Source organism: Dendroctonus ponderosae, unplaced genomic scaffold (assembly GCF_020466585.1).
Source record: "Dendroctonus ponderosae isolate FM_Combo_2020 unplaced genomic scaffold, Dpon_F_20191213v2 Dpon_F_20191213_4, whole genome shotgun sequence".
NCBI lineage: Eukaryota > Metazoa > Arthropoda > Insecta > Coleoptera > Curculionidae > Dendroctonus > Dendroctonus ponderosae.
Genome location: NW_026018611.1, coordinates 9,038,838 through 9,057,568, shown reverse-complemented (window position 1 = coordinate 9,057,568; position 18,731 = coordinate 9,038,838). Strand labels below are relative to the sequence as shown.

The window sequence follows — 18,731 nt, the reverse complement described above, 5'->3', positions numbered from 1 at the left end:
TTTTAATGATCACGCATTGGGATACATTCCACAATATCAGTGTGTATGAACTTCTATTCGGACCTACATTTGAGAATATTCGCAATTATGCCTTCAACAGGCTAACAGAAAATCATTAACATTTAGCAATCATCATCCGATTAGCAGCATGTTTACAAGGTGTTTTCTATTAGCGCAAAAAATGCATTTACCACCAAACAGATGGCAGGAATTGCTTTTCAATCAATACAAATCTGATGTGGATAACGAACAATGCTTACATGTATGTAGACAGTCCGATCGTCCATTCATGCTTGAGCAGGCTTATTGCAAAAAGCAATTAGTCCAATCAAATGAAAAAAGCGTATTCGCGCTGCTGTTTACTATGTATTTTTTTTAAAAGAACAGCATTAATGAGTTGAATAGAACATGGCATTTGAATGGAATTGTTTCATTTGAAACTGACAAATAGGGATTATTGTAAAAGTAAATACAATATCTTTGTGGGAATAAACGCGGATGAAAAATTGTGTTGTGCTTTGTCCAGTATTGGACGTAAATTTTGCGACTTTTCAAGTTTTTTAAGTTTGAAGGATATTAGTATTTCCTAGAAATTAAATAAATTAGAGTCAACGAAATACTAACTAAGAGAAGAAAACGCAGCTGATTAACCAAAAACATGTTTTTAAAACAGCGTTTAGGCGAATTTTACACGAAAAGCGCAAGGTTTTTATTTAGAGATGGGAGGTGATAATTGGCTCAATATTTTACTTCCTCAAATTGCAGGATACCTTGTCCTCAATTGAGCGTTAGTATGAATTAAATAAATATTAAATAATTTGATGGGATTGATGAAACGAAAATAATAAAATTAGGATAGATCAAAGCAAAAAAAGCAATTTATAAGATTTACAAATTACTCAGTTTAAGATCATCTACATATAAACTTAAATATGCAAGTAAAAATGTCCTGCGAAAACTGGAAACATTTCAATGCCAAATATACTTGCAATATTGAATTTCAAAATTCTTGTAATAATTAGAGAGCAAATAATCAATTTAGTAATACGAAAATTTCAAGTAATTTTTCAAATTAAGGTCGTAGTCTGTAATGACTGTAGTCAATTTTTGAAAAAAAATTGTTTGAGTCAGCATCGTTGAATCATACATTATATTATATTTGTTAATATAACTTAAGTATTTGTATAAAGCAACTGTTTTTGATTGCCTTTCAAAGTAAGATAAAATTGACTTTCAAAATCGAGAAAATCCGAAAAGAAAATACGAAATTCAAAAATTATTCAGTAGATGTTTTGTAAAAAAAACAATATTTTTTTGACGCATACACCTGGATATTTTATATTCCAAAATCGAAAACTTCAGTAGTTTCAAACAATGTTACTTCAATTGAACACTGTTTTATTAGTTGGATTGATAATTTTATAAACTTATGTAACCGGTTTTTGGGGATATTTGGCAGTGGTGAAGAAGAATTTCTTAGTGACGTTTTGCAAGCACGAATAGCTTGCATCTTCAGAGCTTTATTTTTATGAAGTAACTTTACTAAGAGATCTAGATATCCGCCTAATAAATAGATAGTATTCTTCAATTGTATTATTATTTGCCTTATAATTAAATATTAATATCAAACAAGATAACGGATAAAGGAAAAAGTATACTACGAAAAACAAAGCTTCCATACAACAAACACATCCAGTGAAAATCAATAAAAGTCCAATGAAATCAATCCAGTGAAAATCAATAAATTCAAAATCTACAATACCTACAAATGACATCAATTTTTTATCCAAAATAATAAGTTATCTCCGCATCAATAGCTGAAATACACTTTAAAGTAAACATGAATGATTAACACCTAGTCGGCCTAGAACATCCATTAGAAAGTGAACCAATTTATTTAGAAATATTGTACTTTTCGAACTTCACGTGAGTCTCAGCATTTCTGTATTCTTCGACGAAATTCTTCTAAAGGAAAGTAAATTTGAGCGGCTACTACTTTTGCACGAAATATCCTTTCTAAGATTAGTAACACAATTACGAAAAATTGATTTTACTCAATTTAGCAATGGAGTTTTATAAATTTATTTTTGTTTTCACATGTTTGCATGTGATTGTTTGTAGCGGTTATCCATGGATTAATAATGAAAGACGATATGTAAAAATCTTGCCTACTTGTCTTGGATATTTCTATAATAATCTCCAACTCTTAAACATCTAAGAACGATATTTGGAAACAACAAAAAACATCATGTTGAATTGTTACAGGATTTGGAAACGAACATTTCTGGACCTCTGGTACCGATCTCGCAGAAGAAGGAAATTTCTTCTGGATGTCAACAGGCCGACCAATCACCTTCACGAATTGGAATGCAGGGGAACCCAACAACTTCGAGTACGAGAATGGGGAACAGGAGAATTGCCTGGAACTCTGGAACCGAGATGGAAAAGGGCTGAAATGGAACGATTCGCCTTGCTCGTTTGAAACGTACTTTGTCTGCGAAGTTCAACCATAAGATTTATCCAAAGATAGCAATAAAACGTACAATGTAGAAATTTGTTGAAAGTGGCTGAATGTGGTTGCGTGCGATGTTTCTTGCCTAGAATCATTGGTAGAGGTTTAACAGGTTGTTTTACTAAATGAATTTTGTGCGATCGATAATGGTTTCCTGGAAGAATTTGAATTTGTTACGCTATTGAACAAAGTAAAAATTAATTTATTTAAACAAAATTATTACAAGAATAGTATTAGTTTAATATGGTATACGTATTTCCATGTTTGTGTGATTATAGTCATTAGATTTAGAAAGTAGGAGAGTCATGTGCATGTGGAGTCAGTGCCGGTAGAAAATAGATTTTTTACACTTTTGCAAACAATTTTATTTGAGTGTCATGGAAATTTAAAAAAATGTTGTTAATTTCCGTACAACAAGCCAGCCCTGTATATAGCATTACATATATTTACTTATACTAATATTAGTGGGCAGTAAGTTCTTTATCATAAGTGAAAGAAGCAAACTAGTGTTATTTTACAATTCCCGTATCAAATTTCCTTGTAAACTTAGTCGGTATCACACGTTGTAAAGCCAATGACTACACAGTGAACGTTATTGTTATTGTGTTCGGTAATTTTAAGTTTTCAACTCTGACGATTATTAGTTGTAAGTAACAAATTAAATATAATATTTTACAACTAAAGCTGGTGTAGTTTCATATAGCCTGGTTATTGTTACTGTGGCAATAGCCTAATGGGGAACGCAATAAAACAATAAAACTGAGTTTGAATGACTGCATTTTTCTTAGAAGGATTTTTTCGTCATTTTCGACGGCAACAAAACACATTTTAATCTCTATATACATATATATTCTATAAGTTCAGATATTATTAAAGTTCGATTAATTTTTTGCGTAAAGTTTTAGGAAATTATGCTCTGAAACGGCTATCTAATATTAATTTTGAGATTGCTGGCTCTTTGTGGAATTAATAAACAAACGCCAATAAAATATACGATCAAACGAAACCTCGCCAAAGCATTCAAGCGATTAATAAAAGAGAGCAGGAACTCAATCCAATGGAAAATTAGTTCGGTTCAGGGTAAAGTTCGAATTGATTGGACAGAAAAGGTCAGCTTGAACTTCACGGTAATGAAGACAATATAAATAAGGTCCGTAGCTCTAAAGTCAACTGGAGACTCTTCATTCGGTTGGCTACCGAATAACTTAACTTTTGAGGCATCTACTTGAAAGTTTTCCCAAAACTTGTTTTTCAGATTTTTACTTGTGCTGGCAGTTTTTTCCGGGCAAATGAAACAGGGTCGCTTATTAATTTGCATTTGCAGATCCGCAATTAGACTCATCAAAACTTAGTTAAGGTGTTTCAGTGATCAAATAATTTTGAAAAATTTGTTGTGTTTATTTTTCTTTTTGAGTCCCCAATAAATTTTTGTTTGTATGTTTGATTGCTATATATTTAATAAAATAAATTAATACTTTGTTTCTCATACATGTTCCTAATATTAATAGCATTCCCGCATCAGGATATCGAACATTTTAACCGAGAAAATAAAAAATAACTCACTGGAAAGCCATTAAAAGCTTGCAAACCTGCATATTTTAGAATGTCACACTTAACGATACAAAGAGGGGACTTATACAAGAAGGTGCTGCTAACTTGAATGTGCTATCAATTTCAAATTTAGTCACTTAAACACTATTTAGGTCATTTTAATAAAACTTCACGGCATTTCAGCCATGAGCAATGTTTTCAATTTTAATTTAGCTACAGATTTTTATTTATATGAGCATATGCAAATGTTCTGAAAATGGATCTTCATATAGTTTTAATGTATTTTATATATTTTCCATTTTCTGGCTAAATGATGCTTCCGTTTTTTGAAGCAATACCCTAAAAGTGCGTAGAACATTTTAAATTTAAAGAATTTCAATTAAATTTAAAATGTAATTATTTATATAAAACATGTTAAATATAAATAATTCATATACATCATTAGCCTAGTAAAACTACACGTTGTCGTGTACGCGTACTGGGTGTACAAATAATATTTCTAATTATTATATTTTTAGATTGTGTTTTTCACGCGGATATATTTGAAGCGTTATCTATTGGCCACTGTTTATTCACAACTATAAAATAATTTAGTGTTTAAAATGCCTTCATATTTTTCATACACTTTTACTTAAAGAGAGAGAAACTTACCTAAGTTCTGTAAGGTAAGTGAAGTTTGGTTGAACCACGCTCACTCATTCCCATATTTTTAAATGATGCGGAAAACATGCACTAACCAAGAATTAATTGTACAAAATAACGTAACGTAAAAAAGAAATAGACTCGTTTGCAGCAATTAAAATTTATCCCGCTCCAAACTTGGTGGAAATTTATCAGTGTAACTCTGATTTTCTTGAGCAGTTTATATCAATCGTTTTCTATATTGACTTTAAACATTTTCTTTTCAGTTAGTTTCTTCAACAGGCTCTTATAAAATTTTTGTTTAATTCTGACGAAAAATTCTTAATATTAGTAGAAACATTTTTTTGTGAAAAAATCAAATTCTTTTATGAAATTCAATACTTGAATAATTAAACGTGAAAAATACGGAAAAAGCTCATATCTCAATATACATTTATCCTGATCGATTGGAATTCCATTGGATCAATATTTAAGAATAACCAATTTTTTTATTTGACTTAAATGTTCAAAATTCGACACTCTGTCTCACACTATGTTTGCTTGGCACCATTTGCCAAATATTTATTATATTGCTAAAAACTCTATTGGTTCTTAGAGATTTTAAACTCTCAGATGCCACATAAAAAAATTAAACTCACAAAAAAACAAAAAAAATTGTTAATGATTTCATCTAAAAATTTGTATTCCAATATTCGAATATTTCATTAGTTTTTCAAATCAATCATACGCTTTGCTGAACATAAGAAAATATTCCTTTATTAATTATATTACACACATTGTTTGCTTTTTGTTTTTCTTTTATAAATCAGTATCATACTATTACAAAACGGCTTTCAATTCAATTTAAAAAACTGTAAATTTTACTTGATACTTATAATTTTACGTAAAAATATTTCTGTCATTAAACTGTATTTATATTGAATTTTTTTCTACCATTGCACACATTTTTTGGAGTCAGCGAATTATTCGTAGTTTCATTCTATGTGTCTTTAAAATTGCAGTTAATTTCATATTTCGTATAACAATAATTAGTTTTGCTATAATAAAATTTAATTGCGTGATTTGAAAAAAAATCACGTACTGATAGATAATTTATAATAAAAATATTTAAAAAAATGTATTATAAACACATTGGATTGTTTAGGTCTAATAAGTTCATCGGATGGGAGCTTTTCGGTCAGCAAATAATCGCCAAATGTGAAACATTTAGAAGTCGACAATAAGAAAATACAAAAAAGCAAAACCTGCAATAGTTTTTTTACGTTATACTTAATGTTACATTTTATGCAAATTTAAAATACCATAACTTTATCTTGCGATTATATAAAACGAATATCAGAAGTTCATTGGCATTCTCGTTGAGAAAATGTTGCTACTTACACGCCATCGTTCTTCTCATCCTAAATATTTATGCCCTTTTCGAGATACTTTATGGGGCACTTTTCATTTATCAAAAACCCTTAGACATTTCCCGATATAAATGCAATAGGTGCAGTTATAAATCGTAACAGCGGCGCTCAGAAACTTTATAAAGGTTCATATGTAATAACAAACGAAAATCTATTATTTCATTCTTTATCCTTGATTGTTTAATATCGGTCTCATTCCGAATGTGACTAGTTAGACGTAATTATGCTTATTAATCCTTAGGGAATTATGATTATTCCTTAGTGGGCAGTGGATCAAAATATAATTAAATTAAATTAAGTAAATGCTGTTGAATATTTTTGCGCTGAATAATTTTACATATACTTTAAATACATTTTCAAACTTTAAGTCTCTATTGAAATGATCAAGCTGTTATTTTCTTAAATAGTATTTCATAAGAATCAGAATTAGTGCAACAAAATTTCTTGCTTGCTAAACTTGTGAGTAAAATTAAACATTCTATAATTGTTTTGATTTCGAGCGGTTATCGATTCACTACGTTTCTGAGATTTATAGAACGTCCCAGCATGTGTTGTTAATTTCTAATGATAATAGCTTTTCTATGTGGACTCTTATGCCGGTATTTGATTCGTACACACTTTTCCCCGATTTATTTCGCCAATAAAGTGGAATTATTATTTCGGTCATTTTCGTGGCGGTCATCTACTTTACATTGGATATTGTTGTCACAATAAATTAGTGCAATTTCAGTAAAACCAACATAAATTTCAATAAGTACTTTGGTTTGTGTTGGTAAAGATGTGTAAATCATAACACATGAGCTAAGAGCCAAATTATTTGCTGATGCTCCCAAAGACACGATTAATCTTCTTTATTAATTTGCTAAACTTATTGCATACAACACAGATTTTCAACATCTGAAACACAATAAAAAAAAACCTAATCCCTAATTTCTAGTCACTTTACTTCGACAATAATCGTTATTGCACAACTAGCAAATAACAAACAATTCAAAAATTTCCTACAATCCGCAATAAATCGTACGCGCCTTTATTGGCCAAAAAATCGGGGAAAAGTGCATAGTCTAATCCGGCATTAAAAGCCTCCAGTTCTAACAATTGTTTGCGCTGAACTTGAGGGTTTCTAGAGTTATCAGAATGTTGTCAACCGGACCAGCCCATTCTAGTTATTCGCAGTTTTCCATACGTGAAGAGATGCTTCGAGCTCCAAAGAACTCTATTTTGACTCCTAAAGAACTCTAGTTTGAGACATTTGGGTAATTTAAGAGAGAGGTTACTTTCATTATAGATGAAGACTTTTGCGCATTTTCGCCTTCTTGATCACTTGTCCCTAACGACGAGCATTCGCCCGTATCCAGAAGTATAAACCACCATATCCAGACGCCGCTGGCTTGCGTCCTGGCCTGCGCATTGATAGAATGGGGATCCAGAAATAGGCCAGGGTTCTTGTAGTCGGTAACAGCGGCACAGAAAAACGCGACATCCTGGCACAGTGACGTCTTTTACGTAATCGCAATTCTGGAACAGGCTGCTGCGAGAAACTTGACTGGCAAACATCGCTATTCCGAATCAATCGAGGCAACCGTGGTGAATTGATAACAAACTTTAGAGTATTAAAACAAAAACAAAAAATGAGGATCGGAGAACTTGATAGATCTGCTATTGGCGTGAGGCGGGCAATCTTGATAATTTATTTTGGAAGAGAGAAGGCGATGAGAAACGGTGCCTAATAATAGATTTGATTGGTCCGTACAACTGGAGTGAATTTTGGTGAGTTATTTTTGGAAGCTAATTGGATGTACGGCTTTGCAATTTATTCGGATTTCGAACTCGAATCGTCCAATAAGCGACACTGATTACTTAAAGATTTAATTATTACTATGTAAACAAAAAATCCCATTGGAAGGCTATTAATAACGGGGCCCGTAGGAGAAGGGAGAATTAATCCAGTTACTCTTTTTGATGTCCAATAAAACATTTGTTCTTTGAAGCAACCCACGCTAGGACACTAGGGAAATTATTTTAGTAGGTTCAAGTACAATATTCCCAATTAGAGATATTTTTATCGTAAATTACCCGGCTCTAAAATATTGTTACATTTATTGGCTACGTGTAATTCCACATACATGCGGATGAACAGCCCAATATTTGTTTAAGAACTTTTTTTATTTATAGCACATAATGTGTGGGTTGTTAGATATTCATTTATAAACCCTCAGATATTCATATTTCATTTAATTCACTTTGAAACTTGTTGATTAAGGATGTGTGCAGTCAGTTCAACTTTTGTTCGTTTAGTATATACTTAAATATCATTCTTTTTGGTGTGCGTTTACTTCCTTACTGTCTCTCATCAAATACAATGTTTGAGAAAACAAGCTATGAACAAAAAAAAACAATTATATTGAAGAATGTGTCCATGTGTCATCATTTAATATTTATTAAACAGATATTGCAAGATTTCAGCTCCATTGTTGGAACGGGGTGGAAAATATAACTCTCATATAAAAAGGGGCACAATTTCTTGATTTTCGATATACAAGGAGTAATGGTAAAAATATCAACTTTTTGATCTTGCACCGATAACTTGCCTAATCTTGGATCGATTTTCACGATCTTGAGCTCATATTGAAGGTAAAACAAGCTTATTGGCTTTATACACAATTTAAGATGAAAATTTAATATGCAGGATTACCCAAATCAGAATAGCCCCCGAAATCTGTAAATCTGGATAATTTTCAACTAAGTGAAGTGTACTTTCAAAAGTTTCGTTCGTTCATGCAACCGGGAATATTGAATTAATATTTTCTCAAGTCCACTACGAGGTTTTAGCTTCAACATTCAACCTAGATGTTGAAAATGGGCCCAAAAGAAAAATGATCCCTACAAGATCAATTTTTTTTAAAGATTACTCTGTAAATAAACGAGATAAGCGAAAAACTCAAAAAAATTTTAAGATGTTCGAGGTCCATCTTAATGCTTGCGATTTTCAAAGACAAAAAATCTTTTTTTTCTGTCACTGAGAACACGCGGAACTTTCACCAATTTTGCATTGTTTCATTTGTCACCCCGTGGACACTTTTTTACAAAACCAGACACCAACTGAAAATTAATTGCACTAAATAACGCTTCAAACAGAAATCAAATCGCTCTCAGCAATCGGAATTTGTCCAGTTCCACAATTAGGCCACATTTTGTTGAGCAGTTGATTTAATTTGTTCCTTATCACTTTTAAGTAAAATAGGTTTACTCAAACTCAAATCTACTCAGATCGAACTTTCTCATTGGCTGGCAAAAAGTAAAATTTACTTTCTTGTAACAACTAACATGTAATTTTATAATTTATAATATATACATATTTTTTCAATCTGGCATCAAAAGTGAAAAGGTAAAACAAGAAAGGATTGCAATGATAAGCCATAAATTAATTATTTTATTATTCAAATAACCTTAATACCGTGTATATGAAATACTAAGCACTTACAGGTCCTTGTTTATATGAGAGAAAAGTTATATTCTGAGTCGTAAAACATGGAGTTGAAGCATTCCACAACTTTTATAGACATGTTTTTATATACGGAGTCAGTTAGTACCAAAACGTCGGTAGTATATAGCCAGCGTTATTTTAATATGAAATTGGCATGAAAATATACCATGAAAAGTTCGTACTTTATGAGGCAATTGGGTTTTTGCATATGTTTTGCAGAATTTTATATATTGAAGTGCAAGAGTTTGTTGAGCAACACCGCCAAACTTAACAAAACTATACATCAAATAATACTAATACATCAAAATATAAAATTAATATAAATTTTAAAAATATATAAAGTAAGTTGCCACTATGCATGTATGTTTTATATGTATGTCACATGTGATGATGATATTATATGATGATTATATGATGATGATTAGTCTCTTGATATCTCAAATTTAAATTGCACTTTCTACTCAAGCGTTCCTTACTTATTTAACAATTTTCTGATTGTTTATCGTTTGTTTTATTCTGGTTAGTCGTTACATACTACAAATGTAAACGATTATTTTGTTACGTACGTCTCGGATTTTAAAGCGATCATCAGATATTTGGGTCAAAAATGTGTCAATAATTTTTACAGCAACTGTTCTTGTTTCAGCAAAGAAAATTGGCAAATATTTAAAACTTAAGTTGAACTCTTACCGGAAATATTAGATTTCATCAAGAAATGCAATAACAATTTCAATACGTATGCACATAAAAATAAAACCTCTTTCAAATAGAAATAACGAATTAAAAATCCAAAGCAAATGTCTAACATTGTCAGCTATTTTAATATACGAATCTCAAAACTCCATAAAGAACTTTTTATTGCAACTAAGGTTATTAAATGTGCTCTAAAACAATATTGTTGAATACTTCCAATCAAATATTAAAAAGCATGGAAAATAAAGGGATTTATCCTCTCATTACCTATAAATAAAATGCAGTTATAATAATTAAAGCTTTTAAAGAGCAAATAACTCGGCAACTTTTAAGTCTGGTAGTTACTTTATACATTGTATCTGAACTGGTCTTTTATTTATGTAGACACTCAGTTACATCATCTTTTTGACTAACCATTTTTATTGTTGCTTTTAATATTATTATTCTTTGCAAATTTTCTCGCGAACGAAAATGTTGTTTTTCTTGGCCCGACGTTTCGACTGTATTGCCACCAGAAAGCTGGAAAGGAAAAGCATACTTTTCGAAATTGCGATCTTACTTGCTTCTGGTCAATGTGTAAAAATGATATATGTAGTCAGTAATTGTTTTTTTGAAATTTTTACAGTAGGAATAACTTTTGTTGGTTTCCTTCCAATTGACTTGATGATGACCACAATCCATAAAAAAAAGTTCGGCAAAAGAAAACAATGGTTTTAGATCTGCTTGAATTCAGTAAATCAATTACTACCAGCTCAATCACGGAATCATACTAATCGAAAGTACCATGAAACGACTCTTGTTTTTTTTCTATCACAAAACGATTTGTTATAATTATTTATTTTTTCCATCTAAGTTTTTTTATCGATTGATCAGTGCTATACCTCAGAACAACTATTAATAATTATTGGTCATTTCTAGATTCATTTTATGAGAGTTTGTGACTTAAGGCCTGAGACAACAAATTACGTTTTTAACTCTCCCTATCGCCTTAAAAGTAGAATCGGATAGTTAATATCCGTAATTTGTAAATTTCTGTCGAAATAGTTGACTTTTAGTCAGCTAAAGTAATAAAATACCCAATTTTGTAAGTACCATCCATATTCATTTAGCTGCTAAGAAACAGTCGATTAAATATTTTAGTGAAATTTAGCATCAGAAAAGTTTCCAGAATTACGTTAACGTAACAAATATTGCAAACGCTTGCCAACAAAACAGTAATATCAGACTTATTTTACTGACTTCAATAATGCATTGACATTTAAATGTTTTTAATTCAATATATTATTTTATTACCAAATCAAGTTTTACATCCAACAATTAAAACTTTCAAAAATCAAATTATAAAGGGCTTTTCCCCAAACAAACTCACTCGCGCTTCCCTGGCCAACTCATTACTTTGCTATCTTGAACGAATGGAACAGAAAAAGGCGGAAAAACAAAAACTTGGAAAAGATGTTGGTAATTAACCCCTTCGTTGACGCCTGACCTGTCGCGAGAAAATCTGCTGCGTTAATAAAGATAAGTGGAGGAACATCTCATTAGGAAAAGCAAGCGGTTTTGTTCCGAATGCCAGATAAGCAAATTTATGATATCAAAGCGGATTCAAACGCAAGTATTTGCATAAAAAATATCTCCTAAAAAACATTAAAATCTGTGTTAAATAAACAGTTATTAACAATGGGCTAAAATAATATCGAAGTTTTTTACCTAATGGATTGTTGTTTTAACGAAAACAATTAGGATAAAGGAAAATTGCGTTCAGGAGGCACAAGCAAATGCTAAATATATTCAGTTGGATTCGTAACTAAGGGCCAAAGGGACGTCCCAGGGACAGAATCCTCGAGAGGGCACCATTAAAACATATATGAGCATATAATAGGGGTGGCTAAAGAACTTTCAGTGCAAGGAATTTTATGTTTTATTGGTAATTTAAGGTTTTTTATGGTTTTTGTTGCTACCAATCAGCCTTTTTGTCCAGAGGAAAGAAATATAAATATAGTAGTTCACATCTCTACCAATTGCAGGCAAACTTGTTCTTAACAATAAATCGATTTGATTTTTCGGGATATAAATTGTATTGAAAATTTTGAGTAAAATTGCATTCAACATATTTTTTATTCCAACAATATTAAGCCTATTGCTTCAACCACGTCACTAGTAACCATTGTGATAAACAAGCAATTCCCATTCTAAGCCCGAAGGAATTTTCACTATTTCCACTGGACGTACCTACATTTCGCGTTTTAGGTTGCGTCCCTTGAAGTTAATAAAACGTTGTGTGCTCATAAAATTTTATTTGGGCCAATATGGGACGTCCGTAAAAGTAAAAATTGGATAAACTCAATACCCGCTAAGGCAGTAGGTCAAAGTAAAAATAATGAAAATCCGGTTTGAGTCAACATAATGTATTAAATAAACATGACATTTTATCGCATTTCGAACTAAAGATGCTTTGTATTTGCTTAAAGTAGCTATTAAATGGCATATACAGAAGTTAAGGAGCTAACCGTAGAATAAATTGATCGTTTAGGCATTTTCATTTTCTAACTTTCTATCCCAAACTAGAGGGAAAAACAAAGGTAACAAAAATATGAAAAAAAATATGAGAGACTGATACAATTACAGGCAAAATGGTGAAATAACTTCCACAACTGAGCGATTATAGAACACCTTTAACTCATAAGAGTATTACTCTTTATGGCTAAACCATAACAGAGGAATTGCAAAACATGTTAACCAAAAGTTTATTTTAATTACTAATTATTTCTAATACTCTAAATATCATGGTCGGAAAGACGACTGGGTCGACACCCTATTTTTTGAACAAATAAACATTGTTTTTTCATAAAATTATATATAAATTATAATTTCATAAACATTCGCTTTTGAAATTATTTATCTGGAAATCGACCCGTTTTTCTTTCGATTAACACAAAACACATTTTTACGTAAAAAACTCATGCTCGTAATTTTATATTACTATTTAAAACTAAAAATGTTGGCCATTATAAATAATTGAGGTCTATTTTCATCCCCATCGCTCCCTACTACACCCTTGTGTAACATTATTAGAGAACTGGAATATCATTACATATCTTATTCGTAATTTTATAGTCTGGCTCTGAAATATTTTTGAATTCGTTGGTCATTTTTTCAAAGTTTAAGGAAGCATTGACACTAGTGATCTAAATGTGTTAAAACAGCTTATAATAATGTCAAAATACTCTTTATAACAGCAGATTTGTACATAAAATAAAATTTGGCATAACCAACTGTAAAATATGAGTTGAAGAGTCATTTTTTATTTCGTCCCTTAATTTAATGCACGGGGCTTTAAATTACTTAACTTAAATTTATGCTTTTATATTCAAAAGGTCTAAAGGAAAAAGGTTCTATTGTTTTTAAGTAGATTCTCGTGTTTTCCAAAAAATATTGACGTCGATTAAAACGTTAATATCTTCAACTTTTATAGTTTAAAATTCTCAATATTAATTGATATTTAAGGCCAAATATTTTTCAACACATTCTTYMCRTTTTTTTAATGTTTTCTTCAATTAAACGCAARTGTGGGTTAGATGGTTAAAAGGAAATTATAAGTTCTTTTAAAATTTCCTTTAATGGAACATAAAAATGTTAACTTATTGCTCTACGTACTTTTTTTTGTCAACGYTAAAAATATTTTGTGACTTGATTTTTAATTAAACATTTAATTATTTGAGTAGTCAACGGGATACTATTAAAGGAGTACAAAACGTTAYATTTTTATCAGGACTAAGTAAATATGATGTAAAYGTAATATTTKGAAATACAAATTTTATCWAAATTATTMATTTTATGTAACTTACTTGACCTTAGTTAACTGTAATTAATGAAGATCCTATTCCTTCCTCTAATTCGGCAAGTCAGAAAAYYTSTAGCAACTAGTACAAAACCGMAAAKAATTAATGAGCAAAAGAAGTATATAATAAATATAAAAATCTGCAAACATAACAACACTAATAAACTTGAAATCGCATTATATACAGAGTGATTTATTTTACGTGAAATATAGTTTCAGAGCTACTTAAATGCATGGTAAATAAACTAGTTAACACTGTTAACAGATGATACACATAAAACCCCTCAGTCAAATGCATTTCCCGAGCTTTCTTTAGAGTTTCATCCATGACCTGGTAAAGCATGCTTTCTGGTACTTATTGAAGGTGCGGCAACAAATATAAGCATTTTTCTTCAAAATATTTATACAAAAGCTTGGCGCCATCAAGTCTGGCCATCTGGTAGGTCAATGTATTGATTGTCAAATTTCCTTGTCTGGCCAAGATTTATGTGCAGGATTTCATCTTGTAGACTACACACATAGTTTGTCTCCGTTCTAAACTAAGTTTTTCGACTAAACTTGCAAATCTTGACTTCCAAATCTTCTGTAATTTATTCCGTTTCATGCACTCACAATAAAATTCGCAATAAAACACGAAAATATGATTCTGTCATGGTTTTTTCAAACATTTCTCGACCAATCTCGGTGAGCTTTCATTTCTTTCGATCAATGCAAATGGGTTGACTGATAAAAAATAATGTTTGAACTAAGTTGCATCTACTGTTTTCTAGTATGCATTTTTTTTTCAATAAATGGATCATTTATTTTGGAGAAAATTGCAGCTTTGCATTTGAAAAAAAAAAGATTAGGCTCATAAAACTAGAAGAACACTTTATATATAATGCAAAAAGTAAAGTCCCTTTCTGACATAAATACTAAACAAGTATGTTCTTGATATTGATATTTCTCCCATCACAAGCAAACTTTCTTCCCCAACAAGACCATTACGATTACTGTACCATTGCATGAGTAAATTTTCCACCTAATTGAAGCCTTATGTATCCAAGCTAAAGCCGGTTTCTCATGAACCCAATACAGTTTAGCTTCGTAGCTTTATGGCTAAAGTTTGCTCTCTCAATCATTTTATTACTCCAGTTCTAATCCACATAAAATGCCAGAGCAAGAAAACGAAATCCCTGTATTTGTGTGGAATTATCAGATTTTCCCACGCAAACCCGATAACTGGATTACAGGAAAGTTTTGCATTTAGAAGTCTTTAATAACACGAAGCCAATAAGTATTCTGTACTAAAAAGTTTCCAAGTAGGAAATATAGACAGAAATAATGAGTTCAGGCAGATTATTTTAGAGTACAATTACCATTAAATATTTTCAGATATTGAGTTAATCAAACTATTGAGTTAATTGAGTTAGAGGCTGTTAAGAAATTGCAACGTTTCTTCTGCACTTGTGCCTTGCATCTTCAAAGGTGCTGTTCATTGAAAAGACAAATTTGTTTTTGCGCGACTTGTAGATGATTTAGACCATCAGCGCAAGACTTTCAAGCATGAATTTGAAAAAAATACGCAGATAAATTCCCATTTTCATCAACAATATTCTTCGACTAAAAAACCACCACAAAAATATAATAAAACTCTAAATTTCTAAATCCAAGAAATAAAGTTCTCTTGGCAAATATCAAAGCGTTAACATTTTTCACATGGCTTTTTTCAACAATCCGTTTGCCCTAGTTAATAAAATTCTAGCTACGGTTCTTCCTTTAAAATCGCTTAAGTCGACTTCAAAAAGTTGTGGATAAAAGAAAGCAGGTTGCCTGCAGTCAGCATTTTAAATATTAAAAACCCCGTTTCTTTTTCGAGCTTAGTTAGTGCGGAAAATTGGTGGAAAATCAACTTGAGAAATGTTTCTTTAGAGATTTCCTTCTTGTTGAGCTCACTGGGTCGTTATAAAATGTTCTATAGAGTATTCACATTAAAAGGAAATTGACGTGGGTTTGAAAATATAGATATATATTTTGCCTTTTTTAATTAAAGAAAATATACGTTTGCTATAAAAAGCAAATATTAAGAGCATTATATTCCCTAAGGATACATTGGGGCTTTCAACTGTTATGTGCTATGCAAATTGGATAGGTTTCCTAAATATCTCTTCAGCTCAAATAACGGCATCCATCGGGATACTTTGTAATAGGGCACGTGTAGTTAAATGCACTATCGTATTCTCTATGTCCTACTCCATCATAGGTTTACTGGCAAAATCCCCTTTCCACGATATTAAGATAAATATCAAGACAAGAAACAGTAGCATGTTATTTTTCCCATTTATTGGATTTAGGGCCAGTCTGGAAAATATATATAATGGAAGATTGCTGCTTTTACTGCTGTAACTGAGTGATAACCCGGCCAATTTGCCTCAACGTCTAGTGGTCTCAACTGTTCAATAATGCTTAATGTATCATTCTATTTCAAATTATTTGTACACGTTTCCAAATTAATGGAACATTAAAACATAATTTGTGTCATGCATTCAACCTTTGTTTTAACCGGGCACAATAGCAGCTATTTAACGCGTAGAGATGCAGGCAATTTTCATTTCGGTTTGGAAAAGCAAACAATTCAAAATGCAAAATTCCCATTATCTGGTGCAAAGATGGCTAAGAACACGAATGCAGGATTTTTAAAACAAACAGGTCATTCGTATATAAAGTCGCAACCGCTAAACGGAAAAAAATACTGCAGTAGAATATTCTTTGAAATTACACCGGATTGATTAATAGAGCTTAATAGCTTGCCAACTTCCCTGCTGTATGGATAATTAGTAAGTTCAAAGAAATGTGCACTTGAAGGAGTTTTATAATTTGCAATATAAATGCAATTTTGCCTTTTATTGCCAGGTTTATCCTTCAGGTTGACTCATGCAGATGATTGGATGTCGTTTATTGCGAAATCAATAGGATTAAAAAGTCGGACAGTTACATTTCTTAAATGTATTATTCTTGAACTAATTAATACCAAAGCTTGACTTTCAATAAGTTCAGCAAATTTAGGTGCCATCATATACCTACCTGTGTAAATTTAACATAAACTCAGTCTTCAACAAAGCCTTCGTATTGATTAAAACATAGTATGGATACTTATATACGAATTGTTAAACAGTTCAGTAAGCATATTTCATTTTATATCTCCACAGCTGGGCTGCAGTCCAGAGAATCGACTATCAAAGATAGTTCTGAGGACATTTTTATACTAAAATGCCTTTTATAGTTTGGAGGAGTTTCACCACTCCAATATTGGCAATATTGAAACTGGGACGCAGATTGGAAATATGTTGATAGAAAATGATTTTCTGTTTGGATTCATACATTTTTCTATTTTTTCTTATCTAAAGGTTTCAATCTATTTGTTTGTCCGGTGTCCGTTGCTTTGTTTCTGTACAAAGAGGCTTCTTGTTGCTATAAGTAATCGAATCCTTAACATCAGAAACAGACAGTAACATCAACTTGTATATTTTTATTTTTATTTCAGGGATGTAGCTGGAGATTGTTGAATATTATGAGTGAGCTGCAGTCAACCATAGAGTTTTCTGTTGAGCTGTACAAATTCTATAATGTCGACCTTTTTCAAAGAGGGTAAGCAAAGCATACATCAAAGGCCAAAAAATATAGAAAGTGAAACTATTCTCTGAAAGTTACAAACCAAATAATAATCTGAATTAAGCTAAAGTGCAACAAAAGATTAATACAAAACCGCTTTTTGTGTTCAAAATTCGCAAGCACTTGTGCGCCTTCAACCGTAAACTGCAACGATTTTTTTGTATCCAGAATATATCAAATTCGCTGTTCTTTGCGAGTCTCAGCTAAATTGGGTGCAGAAGTTGAAGTGGCCACACCGGAAGTTACAACTGGTTTAGGATCTGCAGTTGTTCTCGGGAATTATGGAGCATGCAAACCTTTCCGAATACTATACAGAAACGAGGAAATCTCTTTAAAGGATGTTGTGCTATTCAGGTGGGTAAACGTTTCGAGTAGCATTTCAAACCCATTGTGTAAGTTGCAAATGAAAAAGATTGTAGCAGACTTTATGTTTGGCTAATTTCTGTTAACAAGATGGAAAATTGCCGAAAAAAAATATTTGAAAATAGGTACTCATCCAATGAAAACATAAGGTCGAACACTGGATGTAGGTGCAACTTTGATAATAATGCCAAAGTGAATTTTAAAGCAGAGTTAAATTAATTACTGGATTTTTTTTAAACGAACAGACATTTCATTCTTTGAGATCAATTTTTCAACCGATGCTCAACAACGTATAGTTTCAAACTGAGACGCAAATCGGAAATCTTAGACTAGAGTCATAAATTTACGTTAAATATTAATACTTTACAGTTAAAAAACTTTAAAATCGAAAGAGAAACAATCTAAAGCCTGGCAGACACCATGAAAACCACAGATAGTTTGCTTAAATTAATCAATTAAAGTCTGCTCGATTAAATGCATTCAACTAAAGTATTCAAAAAAGAATTGAAGTAAAGGACTCGGACTAGTTAGTATAAATTAATGGTTATTTAAACGAAAGAGTGAATAGTTAACGCTTAAATTGGT

General features: G+C 31.4%; 2 protein-coding genes across 3 annotated transcripts in view; both read left to right on the top strand.

Annotated features, from left to right (window-relative positions):
• LOC109544284 (mannose-binding protein C) overlaps positions 1 to 3,195 on the top strand; it is a 37,831-nt gene extending 34,636 nt beyond the window's left edge. The window contains exon 5 of the mRNA XM_019914383.2: positions 2,266 to 3,195. Within this exon, the coding sequence (XP_019769942.1) occupies positions 2,266 to 2,513 (248 nt within the window). The 3' untranslated portion in view covers positions 2,514 to 3,195. The remainder of the gene's footprint in view (positions 1 to 2,265) is intronic.
• Positions 3,196 to 7,550: 4,355 nt separating this feature from the next.
• The window catches only part of LOC109544283 (protein FAM135A), a 22,729-nt gene continuing 11,548 nt past the window's right edge, over positions 7,551 to 18,731 (top strand). For both annotated transcript variants that reach the window (XM_048666109.1, XM_019914382.2), the window contains exons 1-3: positions 7,551 to 7,884; positions 17,656 to 17,759; positions 17,952 to 18,137. In XM_048666109.1, coding sequence (XP_048522066.1) covers positions 17,683 to 17,759; positions 17,952 to 18,137 — 263 coding nt within the window. In that variant the 5' untranslated portion in view covers positions 7,551 to 7,884; positions 17,656 to 17,682. The remainder of the gene's footprint in view (positions 7,885 to 17,655; positions 17,760 to 17,951; positions 18,138 to 18,731) is intronic.